The sequence below is a fragment of the Sylvia atricapilla genome, chromosome 1 (genome assembly GCF_009819655.1).
Source record: "Sylvia atricapilla isolate bSylAtr1 chromosome 1, bSylAtr1.pri, whole genome shotgun sequence".
NCBI classification, from domain to species: Eukaryota; Metazoa; Chordata; class Aves; order Passeriformes; family Sylviidae; genus Sylvia; species Sylvia atricapilla.
The window spans coordinates 22,676,998-22,690,975 of record NC_089140.1 but is presented as its reverse complement, the minus strand read 5'-3'; the positions used below and the strand labels follow the sequence as shown (position 1 = coordinate 22,690,975).

Sequence of the window (13,978 nt, the reverse complement as noted above, 5' to 3'; positions counted from 1 at the left end):
TATGCAAACAAAGGGGGGATAAAAAGACAAATGTCAACGACTCTTCCTTTCTCCTCTTGAAGGAATTCTAATTATGAATAGATGAGTAAACCCCAAGCTAGAAATGTCCTCAGATATGCTCTGTGCTTCACTTTAACATCAACTGTTTTGCTCAGCTATCTTGCTGAGAATTCAGACTCTGCTACCAAACACAAATGTGTTCAGACAAAGGGTGGGACGTTTCCTTTCAAAGGCACGGCTAGTGACATGAAATGATCTCTATTTTGCCCACCCTCCTCCATAGTAATAATGTGACTGTCATTCTCTTCTCATTAAATTAGTCACTTCTACTTCCCATGCAATACATTCTCTTCCCCTCCTCTTCCTCAGTCTTGATAAATCTCCATGTGACTCAGGCATCCCATAATTCTGCCTAATTGGTTTCAGCTGTCATTTTTGAAGCTGGAATGCACGGAGAGCCCGGGGCTTGTGACTGGAACAGGAAGCACTTCCAACCCCATTCCCATCATGTAAAACCAGCAATGTGTAAGAACCCTCCCATTAAAACAAAACCGGGAGTATTTGGCTGGCGGCGATGCCGTCGTGCAGCAGACAGATTGTGCTGCTCCACTGAGGCAGCGAGGCTGTTGTGAGCCATTCCTCTCTGCTCAAACGAGAGCACACATTATTTATGCCCTAGCAGCTTTCCTGACTAAAATACTCTCCCTTTTGTCACCGACAAATTCTTAAACCGATAATATAATTTACCAATAAAAGGATGGGCACCAGGAATATTTAAAGTGACAGGAGAACAAAAAAAGTTAATTCCTTTTAAATGGTGTGTATCCTCCAACCTAAGCACTCTGCAGATTACTGTGCCACACTTTAAACTTATTTCATGTCCCTGGTACCTTCAAAAGTGTCACAGACTCTCATTTTCATGTATTTCTGCGACTTTCTATAATTCAATCTTTTCCCCCTATGAGATGACATGGTGTTACTCATGCTAACAAAAAAATACCATACAAGGTATCTCTGGGTGATACCTGACCAACTTCCACCAAACCAGCAGCAGGTAACAGCACCAGCTGGGCTGAGCAGCAGGGGAAAGATCTATATTAGGGATTCAAGGAAGAAAATCTGCCCCACAAGACGCTCGTAATGAAAACAATTCTGCTAACAGATGTTTTTAGTGCCTTGGATTTCTCTCACACTGGCAACAAAGATAAGTATACTTCAAAATACACGAACAATACTATATAGAAAAGGAGACTAGATGCTGGGGGAGTACATAATACAGATAGAAACATATCTGAAAATCCCACAGAGAAAAAGGGATACACAGTTGTCTGATTTTTGGCTGTTACTAGAAAAGATAAATTTATTTATGGATACAAAGTCCCTGTTCATTTCACAGAGAATAATCTGGTTCCTTACAGACAAGTGAAACATACACCACTAAGGAAAAAAAATGCTGAATGAACTAAGAGATCTTCAACAAAATACAGTTTTCAAAAGATGCCAGTTTATCCTCCTCCCTATTCTCTGTCCACCTTAATAATTCTATCAGCTTTCCGTTCTTAGTAAATCAGGTTAGGGAGACAAAACCCACTTAATTTAGTGAGATTATCTGAAGAAAAGAATGGAATTGCAAAAATAAGCAGGAATTCCTGTTTTGTGCGATCAAAACCTAGCACCCGGCTTGTGCAAACTGTGATGGGCTTAGAGACCTAATTGGGACAATTTTTGCAAGCTCTAACACGTTACAAGATTGGGCATGTGCACTTTTTCTCTAATTTGTTATGTCACTGAGCTTCCACAACACTGATCACGGTACAAACAAACAAACAAATATAAAAATAATTAAAATTTGAAGATACAAAAACATTTCTTGTTAGAACATGGAAGATACCCACAGGCTCCTGGTGAGAGAACTTGCCCCAGGACCATGTAAGCAGAGCTCATACATGGCAGGGAGGCTGACAATCCACATACAGCCACACTACTCAAGTATCCACATTAATACTGGCATGGTACTGAGCATGGAAAATCCAGTTGTATCTACACAAGCTCACCTGGCACAAGGGCCCTTTGTATGGTGGTGTGTGCTGGGCAACAAACAGGGCAGCAAAGGACCAGTGCAAAGCCTTCCTTTAAAAACTTCCACATAGACTTCTCTTCATACTGGCTAAGTGAATTTTCCTGTCATGTATCCTAATCCTAACTGTCCATGCATGATTGTAAGATTAATAACATTTTTTATAAGGAAAACTTCAATTCAGACTGCAAGGCACACAAAAGAAAAATGATGCTTCTATGGATTAGATAATCTTTATTCAAGATAGTAAAACAAACAACTAATAGGGCTTTTTAACTTTCAAGAACTGGCTCTATTTATTATTCAGGCTTGGTTCCTGGTTCCTCCTATTCACCATTTCTTAATTATCTTTTACATTATAAAACTATAAACATAAAAATACCCGCAAATATTGATTTATTCATTCTGACTTCGGGACTTTTTACTACTTTATTTTGCCAGAACTGCTCATCCTAAGTTTCTGTCTTCAAAGATTGCATAGATGTATTTTGATCAGTATGACTAAATCAGTACATAGCTACATACCTTGTTCAGGAAGGAAAAATCTCTTTCTAAAATTTAGAATTACGGCAATTAGTTCTGGACTGGGTGTTTGTTTGCTTATTTGTTTGCTTATTTTTCAATCTGCACAGAATAAATCAGAGCTTCACATTTTAAGAGGAATTAAGACTTACAACGTATATTATTAAAGACAGACTGAGAAAAAAAGTTTAATTATACTGGACAGTCTCTAGTGCAAATTGAGACACTGTCAGGTTTCACCTAAGAGGAACTAGGCAATGCCATTTTATGACAGAAATAAAAATATAAGGAATATGTGGGATGCCACCAGAACTAGTGATGATAGAGGTGTGCATAAATCTATAACATAGAAATAATAATTACTAAAAAAACCCAAACAAAAAACCTACACACACTAACAAACAAAAAGTGCACAACTAGAAGAATTTCTCTTTGTAAACATTTTTAAAGTAGTAAAATAAACTCATATTTTTTTCTTCAATTTCTGACACAGAAAAGCAACAGCATATTAAGTTCACTGAAAGACTAAAAGGGTTCATATTTTGCAAATGAAAATTATGATGCAGAAAGATACATATAGAAAGGACTTCAAAAAAAATAATAATTTTACCCATATCTACTCTCAATGACAGAATTCTGTTCATTATTTGCCTAAACTGTCCTTTAAAAACTCACAGTATTGAACAAACCATCACCCTTATAGTAGGTTCTTATGTGTTCTATTATTGTTAGCATGAAAGGGGCATTCCTTGAGTTTAATCTTTCTCTTCCTTACTGTAATTCAGATTTTCTTTTTTTATCCTCTTTACCATTCACATAGAAATAGGTCACCGACTTTCTCTATGATATATTTAGAGGTTGTAAATGTCTCATCCGTTTTTTATCCCCAACTCTTAAGAGCCCTACTTACTTTGACTTTTCCTTAGAAGGCTTTATTCTTGATGTTTACTCATCCTTGTCTTTTCCCCCCTCAGGTCTCCAGTTGATTCATGTCTTTCTTGTTTGTGCAAATTTACCCTTTAGGATGGTGGCCTTACCTGTATTAAGCAGAGTGTCATCACTGGCATGTCTACTATGCACATGCCTTTTACTACATGTGTGTGGTTTTTAATGGACTGCAATGACACTTGAATTTTGATCTGTAATTTAGGGAAAAACTAATTTGGGTCTATCAGAAAGTAGAATATCTCATGGGATTTCCAGTATTCCATCCATCAGCTCAGCTCTGGGTGTTTCTTATGCTTTAATTTTGTTGTGCGTATTGTTTTGGGTTTTTTTTTTTTAGTACTTACATTGAATGCAAGTGTTAATATTTAATAAAAAGAAGAATAAATAATAGATGTAATTATTAAATGGTGCACAGCACATCTAACCAATATTTACCAACCATTAGTAAATTTTACAAAAATTGGTCATTCAGATACACACAGCCTTCCAGCCTGTCAGATTGTAAATCTTGATTAATTTTATTAATACACCTATTCATCAGCATGTGCTCTCCATATGAAGTCTACACAACATCTGGAAATCCTGCAAAGATAGGATCACAGAATCACAGAACATGCTGAGTTGGAAGGAAGCCAAAAGGACTAGCAAGTCCAACTCCTGGTCGTGCACAGCACCATCCCCAAGGGTTACACCACGTGCTCAGAAATATTGCATGAGTAACATCTGCCCTTTCTAGACACGCGTAAACTTCTTAGCCTAGCAGGAATATTTCTATTTAAATTTAAGTATAATTTTTTATTTATTCCTTCTTTCCTACCACTTCCCATATCTGGCAGAAAATTTACCTCTCAGCAAAGCACAAAACAATTTCCTTCTGAAATCCCACCTCATAGGCACATAGGCATTTCCAGCCTATACTTGGACATCAGCAGCAGCTGCCTCTGATCTGCTCATTAAAACTTGAAAAACAAGGCTTTCCCAAGAGCAGTATTCCCTTACTGCCTCTTCTCAACAGCACAGGATTTCCTTTCTCTCTGTTTACTCTCAGCCTTCTTCTGTCATCTTTTTGACTGCAATTTAAGCAATGCAGCTTAAGGCAAGCGTGTAACAGGAGGCAGGGTTACACTACAGGGGAACAGCTCCTTCTCTGGTCAGGGTAAACAGAAACTCCTAAATTCAGCTGCTCCCATGCTGGGAGCCCTCGGTGCCTCAGCTCCCTGCCTGGGAGGACAAGCACGTTCACACTAAGCAAGGGTGGCTGGAGGCACCTGGCTTGTTGCAGAGCTTCACTGCCTTTCAGTTCTTGATCACCGTACCTGGATAGGCAGCTCGATTTCAAACAGGAAGAAAATCACCCATCATTTCACTTTCACACCAAAATAATGTAGTTCAGTCCCCAAATAAGTTTCATTTTAAGTCAAGGATTAGAAGACTTCTCCTTCCTTCTTGTGCCCAGTTTCTCCCTACGTGTTACACATCACAGAAGTGATAAGAGCTCAAAAGCAGCTCTGGGACACTACTGATTTTCCCTGCTCTCTCACCACTAAAAAAATGTGGCTTTTTTTTTTGTTTTCACAATCAATGCCATCATACCTTTAGTTTCAACTCGTGATCCCTAGTAAAATAAATAAAAATGGATAAACAATAATAATGTTCAATCCAAATTATCAAAAGTTATAAGATATTGAAATTTTTCAATGGAAAAATTTTTGATCCTTGCAGGTAATAATTTTTGCCCATTTTCTTATATTATACTTTGTAAGTATTATGTAAGACAAATTTGTCCCAAGACAAATTCAAAATCTCAGCTGTGCAATTCTTAATTCTGATAAAGAGTACATGTCAATTTCCAATAAGCTATAAAATGAGAAACCCACACCGATTTTTTTCTTACAGAAGATGGGAGGGAAAACTAACTAATGAACTTTATTAAGTAAACTCATTGTATAACAATGTAACTCATTGTATAACAACCTATTTTAGCTGCTGTAATGAAGCAATGAAAATTAAACATTCTTCTTTAGTTGAAAGTAATTTTTAGAAGCAAAAACATACACAAATAATAAAATAGGCACGGCAATTGAAAATGCTTGGGTTTAAATTACATCATTAGATTAGTCTGGAGCTTTTTCACTGTTGAGGCAGACATAATATTGCTCATTACTCATCCTTCCAATTACAAATATCTGTTCTTGTTGCAAACCTAGTTCATAAATATTGAAAGCATGATGCAAAGTATTGCTATACAAGCTCACTTTTACATGCCAGGAATAGGACGAGCTGCTGGTTCATTTATTGATACTAATATAGTTACATAATTATGCATAATACTAAAAACTTCATTATCATTCTACCAAGCCTGTAGCAAATACGTTTTGCTTAGGATTGCATTTCAGCAATTAAATGTTTCTAAATTCAGACATCTTCCTTCTAAATAAACAAGTGAAGCAGCAAATGGTAGCAGCTAATGATCATTTTAGAGCAAATAGATGTGAACCCATCTCTCAATACATCTGAGATCTCACCTGTAAAATTCACCACCTCCTTGGGCAAAGCTGGCCATGTCAGTGACACTTGCACTGAAGCCACAATCCCCATAAGACTGCCTGAACCAACACCTAAACAGAGCCTGGTGAGGAAGGGAACAAAATCTCTGTGAACAGTTGCACACCTCCACTGAACTGTAAAGCTGAACTGACCTTTTACTTTGGGAAGTCACTGCAGTCTCAGACAGCAGATGCAAAGTGTGTCAAAATTTCATTTTCAGGTGTTGCTTAGCACATCCCAGGTAATTACACAGAAATAATTTTCTTTACCATTTATACATGAAAGACTATCAGCCACTCAGGTTTTGTAGAGGAAATTCCAAGCAGATCATTCTCAAAACTCCCCAGGTAATAAGCAATGGCTCTCAGTCATCCAGTGACAAAACCGAGCTCTAAGCATGCTCTGCAATATGCTGATGTAAGAGTCAACAAAGAGCACAGAGATACTATGCCTTTGTAACAAGATACCGTATTCTAAACTACTTTTGACTAAGTTCTTTCATTCAAAAAGGGCAAGCTCCCTTTCTCTTCTTCCACATAAATGTACAGCTCCACATTCACCACCAAAATGTTTCTATGGAGAATATAAACTTCAACTGTCAGACAGAATTTTTAAAGATTGCCTTTTCTTGGCTTTGCAGACCACCAAGCTTAAAGTCAAAAAACTCTGTCATGTTTTCATCTGACAGACATACATATTGGGAAAAAAGCTAATTTGAGGGACCCAGAGAATTTAATGACTGACATGTTCCCTTTCAGAGGGTATTCTGCTTTCAGCGTTTAACTTATTACCATAATGCATTTTGCAATGAAAGATGCCACATGAAAATCAATTTCATTCTACTCTTTCAGGGTCAATGCTGAAACCAAACACCTCTGATAACCTCAGGCACTTCACCAGTATTATTTTCCCAACCTAGCAACCCAAAGTTTTCATTTTCTGCAAACTCTCAGATCAATAACTGTTCATTCCTAATTTACTCATGATATCTCAGTCAAACATCTTTTATTATGTCTGAAAAGGTCAGTAGTGATCAATGGCAATAGTGTATCAGTTCCATGATATCCCTTTATGAAGTAAGTAAAATTCAATCCCTTTTTAGGTTAGGATTCAGTCATTTAAAAATGTACACCACCATGTAATTTTAATCACGTGAATATTTTGACTTCTTTCAGTGCAAATTACTCATATGATTGAGCTAAACCACGTACAGGTGTTAAAATAACAACAAAACCAGCCATTACATATACAGAGCTCAGTAACACCAATTATACAGCTAGATTGCATACTCAACCAGCCAAAATTTGTACATTTAAATGAGCAACTGTAATTTTTGCTTCTGCACATTCTCATTATGCTCTGAATGGAAGCTTTATAAGCAAAGGAACAAATGAGATCCTTGCAATCATGCAATTAAAACCTGTATCATGCACACCCACAAGAATTCAATTCAGGTTATGAGGACATTCTTGAGCATTATCAGATAGCATTCACTGTTTAATCAAGACTACAACTTTACATTACCGAACAATGAAAACAGACTTTTGTTAAGAAATTCTGTCATCTCAAAGCACAGGGGCATGTTACAATGTCATTATTATACAGTCTTTAGGCTGTTTGGAGAGAATAAAGTATCCTTCCTTTCTTCCCCAGCAGCAGTCTCCTTCGGAGACTGCCTACGAACCTAAACACTAAAATATTACTTGGATCAGTTGCTAGAAACCATGACTAAACGAGATTCTCAAACAGCCTCAATGGCTACCAAACACCATGGGAACCAAAAGGTGCAAGCACCAGCAGGGTTGGTCCCTTGTTGAAAAACAGCTAAGTGAATCCTGAAGAATGTGCCATTAAGCATGAAGTTTAATCTGTGTCTGTACATGGCTGGGAGTCAGAGTCATAAACAACCTGCCTAAACAACCTTACTAGATATAAAATCCAGAAACTTGCATCAGTGTAATACGCAACATGTAAAATCCAGCAATTTGAAATTGGTGTAATAGACAAACCCATCTATTTTAAGGAGAAACATGTTCTGTACATCTAATTTCTCACCCAGCTCCAAAGAATACAGCTAAATACAGCTGCTGAAAAATGAGACTGCAAAATGTATTCATGTAAAGATAAGCAAGCGTACACTGACCATTACATAAAATCAAGTATCAAGGCTTTTCTTATGTTAATTCAGTGTGTAAGTCAGGAGCAGAAAAGTTACTGATTTTAAGAAAATTAATTAAGTTTTTATTACTGTTCCAATACCTGAGGTAAAAAAACATACATACTGTATCAAATGCTCTGCAGGCTGCTGCAGCTAAATACCCACACCCTCACAGTGTAGCACATTTACGTAAACACACAAGGTGAATGGCTTCTCCAGACAAGGTTCTGTGATGCTGTGTGCATTAGCATGTAAAAATTAAGGTCTGCCCCCAAGAAACACACAAAACAATTCCTGTCTTAAGCAGGGATGTATTTAGAGTAATGCTAGCAATCACTGTACTTTATAAACACAGTGTCTTACAGACTACAATACAATAACTGATATTATACTAAAAATCTAACGGTATCTAAACTCATTTGTTTCTTTTAAATTACATGCTCTTGGACCCATCTGTGAAAACTGGGAGGTTAATTATGATAGTACATTGCATAATTCCACAGCTAAATGCTAAAGTAGTCCTACATAAATGCCATATGTTTGTCTTAGAAAAACTAAAAAGATTAATTAGGAGGCCAAGGCCAGTACTTTGGAAAGTAATACTCCCAACACAATTAGATCCTTACACTGCCTACTATGTAAATTGAAGTTTTAATTAATAGTAAAAAGCATTAGTCATGGCAAAATTTAAAAATATCCCAAATTCTAAATTGCATGCACCAGACATTGTTTTACTGACACCACTTATAAAAAGACACTCTGCACAAGCGAATCACACACACACAAAAAATAAACTTGATATATGCTTTTTATTAAGGAGTATATACCTGTTAAGCATTTCAGTCCTGCTCCTCCCAGCATTATTCTCACCTATTTAAAGTTACCTGATCACATCAATGAAGAAAAAGATCCAATAAACCAATCCTAACTAGTAAGCAGAGTAAGTTTGAAAAGTCTCTCAACAGTATAAAATCCTTCAAAAGCCCTATCAGCCATTTCTCCATCTCTGAATCTGGTTTAGTCCAGCTTTCCACTTTTAGCTGACTCCAATACAAAGCAAAATCTCTTACAGCCATCACTCTCCCGAATGAAGTAAAGGGTTATTTTGGCCTGATTCACAGACCACTGATGATAAAGAGAGCATTTCCATAAAATTCAATACACTCTGGACAATACCTAGAACAAACAGTCACTTTACTCACCACATATTCAAACACAAGTGTCAAGGTCTCCTTGGTGTGAATGATGTCATGAAGCAGCACAATGTTTGCATGTTTCAATCCTTTCAAAAGAGAAGCTGAAAAGCAAAACATACACATTATCTTACGAGTATCCAGACATTTTATATTGATTTGCTCTCTTTTTTTAGTGACTTAAATGAGCTTCATAATCTAACAACCAATAGTTGTACATTAGTATCTTCTATGCTTATGAGTTCCACACATCCAGTTTTTGAAGATCACACCTTCCCATTCAATGCTATTTTCTTCACCTTGCTGGTCAAAATCAGCCTCAATCTGAGGCCAAAATGAGCTGGAGCAAGAGATGCTTTCTTTACTCAGCCTCCTCTAAGTGAATCACTCATGTCTGAGCAACCAGACAACAAGAGCACTCCTACACGCAAAGGTATTTTTTTTGTCTCAGATAAAAGTCAAGCATGTCTTTTCAAAATATAATCTTTCCTATCCAACACAACAGAGTTGCTGTCTAAATTAAGTGCAGCATCTATTCTAAGAAAAGGGTTTTAAGCAATAATTCTCCTTTCTCTCAAATATGACAGAGATTTAATGAATCATTTGTATTAGTCCATGAGAATAAATACATGGCATTTTCTCACTGTATTTTTTAATAGTACTAGCTCATGTCTCCAGAAAAGACAAAGACTTATCTGGTGAACTTTCAGGTAATCTCCTTCACTAATTTTTTTTAACAACCTAATACATATTTAATGTTCATTCCATATTACATATTTAATGTTCCACAAGACATGGCATATTTTAGCAATATATGCTGACAAGCCATGTGTTGTTACCAATGTCATTCTGTCATCGGTGCCTTGTCATCTCATGCATACATCTGAGCAGGACTATCAGTCACCCTAGCAAGTAAATAATAGATACAAAGACATGCAAATGAGTGGCATATTTCTAAACTGAATAATGTGGAACTTTCTTCTGTCACCCTCCTACTTTTGTCAAGGAAAAAAAAATGAAAGACCAAATGTGTTCTCAGACCTTTACTGTGCAAAAGGAAACTACAGAGCTTCCACAGCACTGTTTACCCCTTGCTGTCCTATTCAGGGTTTTCCATCAGGCTGAGCTAACTCCATGGGTCATGTGGTTTTGAATTAAGATAAATACACATCATCTCTCATACTGGTCTTTGGGAGATCAATCTGACAAGTTAATCACTCTAGGAAGCAACACAAAAGCAACATGGCATCTGGCTGCATCAGTGCTCCTCCACAAACATGCTTAGCATCAAACTCTGAAGTTCACTCTAGGCAGAAGGCAGACAGCAGAGAGGGAAATATCATAAACCTGCTTCAAAGTGATTATTATCATAAGCACCATGAAAACAGGACTGCAAACCTGCAAAGAAGCTCTATGACCAAGAATAAGGCAACCCTACTACATGGCTAAAGAGGTGAGAAAAAAAAAAAATCAAAAGAAATTGCTTTGGCCTGCACTCCCCAGCTCATGCTATTCAGGGAGCCAACACAGAGCAGTCTTTCCTGTGCTCTGATTTTGTTGCCACTGAGCTGTAAAACAGCTACTGTAAATACAAATAACATTTTTTAGCATTTGATCAGTGCACGTCCAGAAACTGTTAATATTCCACAAATTAAATAGAGGCCTTTCTCGGAAAGGGAGAGCCGTGAGCAATTTTCATGAGATCCTCATCTTAGAACTTGGACAACTTCTCGGAACTAAAGCTCAGAGAGATTTGGGTATGTTTGGGGTTTTTTAAAAGACAATGATGAGAAATTGCTATGGAAAAAGGTATGGATACAAACAAAAGATAAAGAACTGTTTTGAAAGGTACCTTCTAACAGAAGCAAGAACTTTAAATCCAGGGAAACACTAAGGAGAGTTCACCTGAAGTAACAGGTTTTTAACAGCTCAAACCTTATTGAACAACCATCCATTCACAGACACTGGGAACAAAAAAAAACCTTCCTCCTAGCAGAGCCTGTGTTGAACTGTAATAGTATTTATGACTCTGCCAGCTTTTGCTGTTCAGATCATCACCTGAGACCTTTAATTCCTCTAGTTGGCCACTACTTAGTTGCTAGAATCTCTATATGGGTCATTAAAGCTTAAACAGTACACTGAAAGCAGCTTACCTCGAGGTCTTTGCAAATACTGTCTTTCCCCTTCAGTCCCTTCCCCCACTCTTATTTATCTTCTCTAATATCCAATTCTCCCCTTTTACAGCCTCAGTAATCAGCATCTGCCATATATTACAAGAACTACACCTGCAGGGTGAAATTTCTGTCTCCTCCATTAGTCCAAGTGAAATACAGTAGGTCATATAGCACAGAGAGCAAAATCATCTTAATTGCATTAATTTTACACTACAGAAATAAGCAATTACACTATCAATTTATGAGAATTTTGTGACAAAACAAACGTAAGTGTTGAAAGTAAGAGAATTACCCCACATGCTCTTCCATCAAGACTTATCATTAAGATTGCCTGTCTTGTGAAAACACTTTCTTGTTTCTTAAAAAAAAAAAAAGATAAAAAAGGAGGGGGGAATTAAAAAGAGAAAAAAGGTTGTCTGAAAGAGGAAAGTTGTTTCTTCTCCCACAGAGTACTTTAAAAACAAAATGAAATATGAACCATAATATGGATTTTTTTCCAGAAAAACAGCTTTTCAGAACAAATGACCTATACATCCCCTCTTTTGGGCAAGTTTTTGCTCAAAGGCAATAGAACTTTGGATGAACTCCACTAATTCAAAGACAAACCCCAGAAATTCACATCCAAAAGAATAAAAAAGAGTCCAGAGAATCTGTCAGCATCAGCTTGAGACAAGCTTTGAAGCTGCCAATGCAGCTGCTACTGCTGGAGCTCAGTGAGAAGTCAGGTGCTGCTGTGCCTGGTGTTACTTCTAGAACAAAATAATTCTGTCAGAGAAGGCCATCTCCATCCAGTGATTATTACCCACAGATTTCACAAAGAGTTGCTTTTCTTTTAAGATAAAAAGACTAAAATGTTGTTGAGAAAGCATTGCAATATCTCACAAAAGTGGGACCAATGTACTAGCACTCACTGTATTCTTAACATGTATTTTTAATAACAAAATTATACAGTGTGGCTTCAAAAGTACTGGCACTCTTTCTACCTTTTGTATGAAACATAAGATAAACAGATGGCAGCACTTTTAATTAATTTCTCCAAAGAGTTCTGAGGAGGAACAGCAGCAAGGAATGTTAAAATTCATTTTAAAAACAATTTGGATGAAGTATTATATGAGTTTGAATGGCCAGGTGCTCGTTGTGTCACCTGTGTTTGCACAGTCCCACACAGCAAATTCTAACAGGGAAAGTGAATTGTTGGCATACCTCAACAATTAACAGCATACCAGATGATAATTTCTGTGACTTTTACACAGGCTCATGATCTGAGTCACTAAATGTACCAACACTCCACACTTCCCATCAAGGGCTAATAACCATATTTGCATACTTAAAGAAAACACATTGCATTTGCTTGAATAACCATCACAGGCTTTGCTTCCAACAAGGGGATGCTCTCATCTATTATGAGCTCCTGGCAAGCTGCCATATCGCTTGTGCTGGTCAAGGAGGTTCTTGCTGTTCCCAGATGAGCTGGATTCTAAAGTACACTCACTCCACAAGCAAGGCAAGCCAGATGGACTGCAGCCAACTCTTACCCAAAACCTGAGTAGCATCAGTAAATCAGTGCTTCACTCCCTGCGGGGTTTACAGCATCAACTCGAGCCTGACACTCCATTAACAAAGCCTTGTGACTTTTAGATCAGCCTCGGCTTGGGAGTGTTTTGAAAAGGCTATTCCCATATCTCATAAAGTAATATTTCACAGCTGTATGATAAATTCAACAAAAGCAACTGTTACTATTGACTACCAGGTCACATGGAAGAACATTTCACTAGCAAAGATAGTAGTTTTGGACATGGTAAGTACACTAAGCTCGAACATTAATTATGGTCCTTTGATCATCCATTCAGCCTTTCAATTCCTGACTATTATTTTATTCTCACTTTGTGAAAAATCACAAATCTCCACTGTGGGTCCAGACAGAAGAATAACCCACGATCTTCAAACTGGCTGATATTTCAGCGACCTGGAAGCTTTTTTCAGCAGCAGCAGAACTCAGCCTCATGCTGCTAATATGCAACATAATGTACAACTGCTGCTGATGCGCTCTCGTATTTCCACATTTTCAACGAAGAATAACTACAAAAATACCTGCTTTCCTCAGTAGCTGGAGTGTCCTCTGGGATTACCATGCACCAGTGCTAACTACTGCTCACGCTGCTACTCATATGCAGTGCCCACCCTTTCTCACTGCTGCTCCAGGAGGATTTCTCTCATCAGGAGACTTTTGAAGACTGCACACCATGGAAGCTTGCACTTCTCTAATGCTGTTAATGCAACTGTGCATCTTTGCTGTCCTGTTGGATTGCTGAGATGCCAAAGAACACACATTCTAGTCAGTTACACAAATCTGTGAAAG

General features: G+C 37.5%; 1 protein-coding gene across 1 annotated transcript in view; it reads right to left on the bottom strand.

Annotated features, from left to right (window-relative positions):
- Positions 1-13,978, bottom strand: part of CDK14 (cyclin dependent kinase 14) — a 312,752-nt gene that overhangs the window by 170,497 nt on the left and 128,277 nt on the right. Inside the window, exon 6 of the mRNA XM_066317133.1 lies at positions 9,455-9,549. Within this exon, the coding sequence (XP_066173230.1) occupies positions 9,455-9,549 (95 nt within the window). The remainder of the gene's footprint in view (positions 1-9,454; positions 9,550-13,978) is intronic.